Source organism: Scomber japonicus, chromosome 8 (assembly GCF_027409825.1).
Source record: "Scomber japonicus isolate fScoJap1 chromosome 8, fScoJap1.pri, whole genome shotgun sequence".
Taxonomy (NCBI): Eukaryota; Metazoa; Chordata; class Actinopteri; order Scombriformes; family Scombridae; genus Scomber; species Scomber japonicus.
In genome coordinates, this window is record NC_070585.1 from 14,532,618 (window position 1) to 14,540,134 (window position 7,517).

Here is a 7,517-nt window from a genome sequence, read left to right on the forward strand (position 1 = left end):
CGCCATTCGTCCTTTTTTGTTTTACACAGTTCTCAAAAAGAATAAGAGAACAAATACATTTTTGAACAAAGGCATTGCTCTTGAAGTGGAAGCCCATTGGGGTTGTGAGGTGGCTCCGTTGTGGGTTACAATCGAGTGAAGCCACGACACAACTGCACTCCCAACTCCTCTTGTGCTCCTCTTGCACATCCCTGAACAGAACAGGCCCAGCATGTGAGCTTTGATATGCCAGTAAGAGGATATGATGGGCTACACGATTCCCTTATACTTTAAGGGATATTGGCCATGTGTCTTTCCAGCATTTTGCTCATGGACTGTGATAAATACCATAACCTCCCGTGCAATATTGAAATATTGTCTCTTAACATGAGACATGACTGGGAGAAGCACAGTCTGTGGTTTTCACGTTGAGTGAGTTTGCAGCCAGCGACTGAAATAATGCCGTAAACAATGACAGGAAATGACAGATTTCATGATTTTAAGCAACACAAATTTGCCTGGAAAAGCTGGATGCACTTCTGAGTTAAGAACATTATTATTTAAACATCAAAATGAATTAAGTTGGCATAGAGATCAACCACAGTGTTGATTCACTGATATATGTCATCTTATGTGTGTGCATTTCAATTATTTATTAAATTTTAGCAGTGATTTAGATTTCATCCAAGAAAATGGACCATTGTTACCTACTATCTTTTACCAGCTTTTGCTGTATCATCTGGAACTGTTTATACGTGGTAGAATAAGCAAGAACACACACACACACACACACACACACACACATACATACAGTATACACACACACGGTGTCAGCAGATGAAAGGCTGGTGTCCAGGTAGATCTGTTTCTTTGGGACATTAAGCTTTGACTTAGGAATAACAGAGCAGAACAACAGCTGCTAACACGGCAGATTTCACACAATTACACACTTACACATCACTGTAGCAGCGCACAGACACACAGCAGGAAACAACTACATTAGCTGAGGACTATAGTCAATGTGTATATCGCACACAAATGCCTGCATACAGTACATGTGCACACACACGGTAACAAAGACACACAACTCATCAGACCCAATTAAGAAAGTCAATTTGGGATCAGGAGACCAATTATCTTAATTATTTTCCCTTTCCCTCCATCACTCCCTTCAACTTGTTTTCTTGCTTTCTATTTTAGCTGTGTTTGCATTTGTGAGTATTTTGGTTAGTGCGTTTCACAACAGAAAATTGCTCCAAAGCTCGGAGAGAAAAACTTAGGTGGGTTCTTGTCTACATAGGCCAAAAAAACTGAGCTGTTTTATTTTCATATTCAAACACATAGCAAAGACTTGCCTACGGAATAGTGGGAGATGAATAATGTTGGTGTGACGAAGCTGTTATTATATTCTACTTGAAAAACCAAAAGAAACAACAGTTAAACCTTCAGGGCCAGTCTGTTCAGCTGCACCCATGCAACAATTCAGCCTAACCTATACGGATATAGCCCAATTGTGTGTTACAGCTCATTTGCTATGAGGTGACAGCATCTCGCCGACCACATCTGCGGAAAAGAGGGTAATTATCATGTGATGGATTTCACCTGCAACCTGTGAAAATAACCCTGTGTATGTCTGAGCAGAGTTGGTTTAAAATATCCTTATTCCCCCGCAAAACCATTTCTCTAACAGGATGAAGAGGAAAAAATATTTTCACTGCTATTTTGCCCAAAGATAAAATTGCTGGAAGTGTGTGTATGCAACAGTCAGGGCCAGTGTGTATCACAAAATCTAAAATGGAATAGAAAATTTAGATAAGCCTAATATCTTCAAGAGCATGTTGGATCTAGATAAGAATTCCTCATCTTCAGTGTTTATAGGCATGGGAGTCATGCGTTAGTGTTATCGTTAAAACAGGGTTCAGTTAGAGAACAGTGATTGAAATGAAGAGTTTACGTAAGATCATACTGTGCAGATTTTTCTTTTTAAATTAAGGGGTGGCTCTCTGTGATGTGAAGTTGTGGTATAAATCCACTAATAATCTGCATACAATTAACATGTGATATATGATGTTCATGTATGAAAGATTAGCATGAGGCATGTGCATGACAAAATGAAGAGTGATATGTGATGAAGATGTCTCTCTATAAATGGGACCAATGGAAATATTTGAAAACAAAGGAGGCAAACAATAAATTATGAAAACAAATATACATATATTCATATTTTTATTTATATTTCATTTCTGGGAGGATATCTTGTACATCAAATATCCCATTGGCAGTTAAGCGCATTCAATGTGTTTAGAAGCCAGGAACAGTCACTTGTTTTAACAAACACAATACAAAATAAAGATAACCACAAAATAATGAACTGCATGTATATAACATACAAAAAAATCCCATGCCTACTCAGTAGGTAACTTCAACATTCCAGCTCTTGAAGATGTGGATATTTACACTTAAGTTTTACAAAAATATACTTTATAATTTTTCTCCTTTTTTGCTTACATTCTAATGAAATGAAGCGGTGCCCTCATATCTCATCCCTTTTCCTCCCTCCGAGCATGACTTACATTCTGTAACAAAAATATTCCCTCAACCCTTAAGGCGAGATGCAGTGCATCCTCTCCCGCACGCAGCCGAGTCACAACATCAGCAAGGCTTCACAAAAGGCACCAAATAACGGGAGCGTCTTCTTTAGGTTTTTTTTTTTGAATGTTTTTTTCTTTTCTCTGTTTTTCCATATAACCGAGTGATATGTCACATGTGAGAAAGAGAGAAAGAGATAGTACCAGTGGATGATATTTACAAACAGAAACTAACATCACTCTTACTCATGCTTGAATACTTAAGTGCTTTTTTTTCAAACAATGTCAAAACGTATCACAGCATCATCACTACGTAATAGAGAAAATATGTAGAAAATATGGCCCTGCTCACTTCAAATAATACAATGCAAATATGCAAATAATTTTTCACATCAATGGTACCAAAGAATGATAAAAACGAAACATGGCACATGTACAATATACATATATGGTAGCTTATGTATATCATTCATTGTCTTTAGTACTGTATGAGTGCCTGCAAGGGCGGACGTGCCTTAGCACCACAACTGCTGGAAATCTTCCCTCTATCTGTTTGTCTCTTGGTTTTTGTCGACCTAATAGCAGAGACCCGTAGGTGCCAGTCTCTAGTCTGTCTCTGTTGAGTCCCTTATGCATTTGAAGCGCTGCATTTGTTTTACAGAGACGGAAAAATCCCTTTTCATCTTCTATTGTCTTTGCCCAGTCCTTGACATGTGTCTTTTTCTCACTTTCAGGTAAATCTCAAGATTCACCTAACACTGCACAGGGAGCAGAGAGAAAAGTGCTTTTTGGAGGGGAAAAACAAAGTCTTTTGATGCTTATTTCTTTCCCCTCAAAGAACCTTAAGGAATGAGAAGCGCGGAGAGACTAAAAACAGTTTTTTTTTACTTTTCTTAGCAAATCTCAATTGTCCTTGGGGAGAGAGTGGTCTGCATGTCTGATAGTGGGGTTGGGACAGGGGAGCTGTAGATGTTGGAGGCAACTGAAGAGGGGAAGGAAGAGGCTACCTGGGACTGAAAGGTGCTGGACATGGAGACTGATGGGTAGGTGGTAGCGACGGAAGGAGATGGATAGGAAGTGTGAACGGGAGAGGAGTAACACGAGGTGACGGGAGAGGGGTAAGAAGACACTGGAGAGGGGTATGAGGTGATGGGAGAGGGGTAGCTGGAAGCAGGTGAGGGAGCCGATACCGGCGCTGCAGTTACCACCACTGCTCCTGCCTTCTCTGCTTTCTTGTCCTTCTGCCGCAGGTGGATCTTTGTGTGCCTCTTCCTCTCGTCACTGCGGGCAAACTTGCGTCCACAGATCTCGCAGGCGAAGGGTTTCTCACCAGTGTGAGTGCGGATGTGTGTTGTCAGATGGTCGCTGCGGCTGAAGTTGCGCATGCAGATGCGGCATTGGAAGGGTTTCTGGCCTGTGTGGATGCGAATGTGGCGTGTCAGTTCATCAGAGCGTGAGAAGCGACGATCACAGGTCTCCACGGGGCAAGCGTAGGGCCTCTCATGTGGAGGTGTCTTGCTTGGCCGGGTGGGGTACTTGCGCATGCGGCTGGGCTTAATCAGCTGGGACTGGTAGACGTTCTTTAGGTCCTGAGAACCAGTCTGGGTGGCGAAGGCCTTGATGGTGGACAAAGGGGTAAGGGAGGGCTGGCTTGACTGACTCTGGAAGGGCTTCTGGTCAGGGGGCACAAGGCTGATCTCTCCCTGCTGCTGAGGGAAGAGGTAGTCAGGAATCATGGGTACAGGGAAGCTTGTGCTGCAGGTCTTGCCATTAGGGTAGGCAGGAGGAGGGTACTGCACTGTGCTGGAAAAAGACTGGCCCTGATCTGGGAAGATGTCAGAGTTGGGGCTGGAGTAGGTCGGGGCGGCTGAGTAGATGGGGTTGGGCTCGCTGTGGTGGATGGAGGAACTGAGGCTGGAGCTCTGAGATGAGGAGGAGGTAGAAGAGGAGGATGTGGAGGAGGATGGGATGGATGAAGAGGAGGACGAGGTGGTCAGTGAGGCAGCAGAGGAAGAGCTTGAGCTGGGAGGAATGTTGCCCATCAGACCAGTGAACAGACCCAAGATTGGCTCCGCCCAGAGGCTGTTGCTGCAGGAGGTTGCGGGCTCCAGAGTGAAGCGGCCTGTGTAAGAGATGGGGGGCAGCTTCTGAGTTTGGTAGGCCTGCTCCGCCACTGACTTCTCACAGTTGAAGGGGATATCAGGTAACGTATCTGCAGGGAGAGGAGAGAAAGGGGAGACATTAATCAAACTGTCAATATCCAAAGGAGGAGAGAGGGGAATCCTGGCAGAGCTGTGGACAGTGTGTCACCTCTCTATTCTGTAACAGATCAGTCAGGTGCCCACGCAGAGAAATCCCCTCCAACTAAACTCTTTCCCCCTCAGCTCTAAAATTATCTCTTCCATATCTCAGCAAGAGCTGCTGTGCAAGCTAAGCCTTTCTATACTCTCATTTTCCTCTGCTCTAACTCTCGATCTTTCTTTCATTATTTCTGTCTTCCTGTCTTGCGCACGCACATGCACACACACACACACACACACACACACATACACACACACACACACACATTCTTGAATCTTGAAGCCCATCACTGAGCCTGAGGCAATTGATTACTGAAACTGCAGTTCAGCTGGTTTTAGGAATGCATTTTGAATTGAGCTGTAGGAGTGTCTAGAGGCATGCGGTGACTGAGCAGCGTTTAAGTCCTCCGAGAGTCAACAAGGATTTAGAGCTATTGATAAATTGGTATTAAACAAGGTGTTTTTAATTGCCCAGTTTTTTGTGTGTTTGTTTTTGCATGCATTATGTCCAGTCAGCTAATATTACAATTTCACTTGTTTAAAATGTCCATGTACTATTAAAAAACTAATTGATATAGGCTAAAATCTTAAATAAATGCAGTTATGTTAAAACTTTGATTATAAAATGAATTAATAATAATTAATAATACACAGCAAAACATCAAAAATAAATAAGCTACACATCTATTTATTTCTAATATGAAGTTTTTTTTAGTGTAGGTCAGCAGGCGTGATTAGTTGTCTTTAGTTCAGTTTTTGAGAGAGAAGTAGAAGCAAAACAAGTCTCCATCTCTTACCTCCAGCAAGGTGGTCATACTGCTCCCCTGGCTCACCAGAGCCAAAGCCTGCACCTTCGGGTGCGGAGGCGGTGAGGAAGGGGGTCCCTCCAGAGCTGAGCATCATCACCTCCTCCAGCTTGGGGTAGTTATCCATGGGGGAGTGAGGGAAGCTCAGAGGCTCTGAGATCTGCAGGGTTGGGAGGATCATCTCGGTCTTGGCTGCAGCCATCCTCTGCTGGTGCTTGAGCTGCAGGGCTGAGGCTGCGCTGGTCGCTGGTGCGGAGTGCAGGGAGGCTGGGTGCACGCTGACAGAGCGGTGCCTCGCAGGTGGAGGGAATCACTTAGCCCAGCTCAGGGAGCGCTGCACACTTCTGCTGATGCCGAAGAAGATGCTGTTTTCTGCCTTGCTTCGTGACTCTTGCGCTCCAGTTGTCCAGTTGTTTTCCTCCTTCTCTCGGAGACGAGTAAAGATCCACTTGTCTTTTCAGAAAAAATCAAAAGTGTCCTTTATACTCATTCCCTGTATTCATCAAAATTAACCAACTGATTAATCTTGATATTTCTATGTATAAATGACTTATCCAATCGGGTGTTGACCCTCTTGGATGAATGTTGTTTTGAATTGACTTTTTACTTTTGGTGTGATATTTCTCAGTTAGGGAGTTCTATGTGTTTGTCTGTCTATCTCTGCTCTAACAGTTGCGCTAGTGGGCTCTCAGCACTCTCTCTGAGCTGAGAGGTTTCCCCGCTTCTTTTATACACTCTTGCTGTGACGTAGATGTCCATATTTGGAGCGGAGGAAGCCCATATTTAGGCACTGCAGTGGAGGACACATGACGCTGGCCTGGGGGAAAAGCAGAGAAGAGAGACTTTATATTAAGCTCTCGCAGTAAATTGCGAAGACAACGCCGCTCTTCCTCTGTCCCGAATCAATGTATCTTCATAGCAGAACAGCTCCGCGAGACAGCGGCATAATTCTTGCTTTCTCCCCGTCGCCCCATAGATTTGATTTGGATTTCCCATCTGTGCAGCAGGCTGCGCTGCTGCCGGAAAGCCCGGCTCCGCCGTTCCTTATAAGGTCGTGACTACATAAGGACCTATTCCGGTGGGTTTCCATTTCCCTGTCCTTATTTGGAACTTCCTGAGGCAGCGCTGATCGCTGCTTGGCAGTGAATGAGAGGCTGGAGTGCAAATCATGTCCAGCGCTCACAATAACTAATGTCAGCAGCAGAATCCTGCTACTCTGTTTAAAATACAAGATTCAGCTGAACGATACTGCAACAGACAGACTGCTTTACATTTATTTATTTAATGTTTGAAGATTTGAGATCTGTCTGCTTGTGCGTATGAGTTTCTTTCTATGCAGAATTCAGTTTATGTTAAAGCCACTTAAACAAAGATATTTCATTCTGAAACACTATTTTCATACAGAGTTAGGGTTGGAAGATACATTTCTACAAGCCTATAGGCATATTTGTGAGCAATTATTAGCGACATGTTCAATTGATTTTGACATTTGATATAAGTATGGATATTCTATGGCTATGGCTTAAAATACAGCCTGTGAGTGTGCAAACTCTGCTTGCTGATAGCGAACTTCCTCTAAATTAACTTTCCATCTCTCTCCACTGTGTCATTGATTAATGAGAGCAGATAGCCACGGATGCTGACGAGGTGCGGTGCAATCCGTCTAATTGAGGGGTGTCCCCGGCTCAATATTCGGGGAATCTCTCTGCCACTCAGCGGCCTAATGGGCCGCATTAACAACGCTGCGCACAGCTGCCAGGACGCCTGCGGGATACCGATGTTCCCCCCGGCTGCTCCAGCTTCGGCTGGCGCGCCAGCACTCCTCGGTGGATGCTGACGGGAAA

At 44.1% G+C, this 7,517-nt stretch overlaps 1 protein-coding gene across 1 annotated transcript; it reads right to left on the minus strand.

Annotated features, from left to right (window-relative positions):
• Window positions 1-2,188: 2,188 nt before the first annotated feature.
• Window positions 2,189-6,347, minus strand: egr1 (early growth response 1). The gene is made up of 2 exons (XM_053323791.1): window positions 5,665-6,347; window positions 2,189-4,779 (listed from the first exon to the last, which is right to left on the minus strand). Exons 1-2 carry the CDS (start codon window positions 5,873-5,875, stop codon window positions 3,461-3,463), a joined length of 1,530 nt encoding a protein of 509 aa, XP_053179766.1. The 5' UTR covers window positions 5,876-6,347; the 3' UTR covers window positions 2,189-3,460.
• Window positions 6,348-7,517: the final 1,170 nt, after the last annotated feature.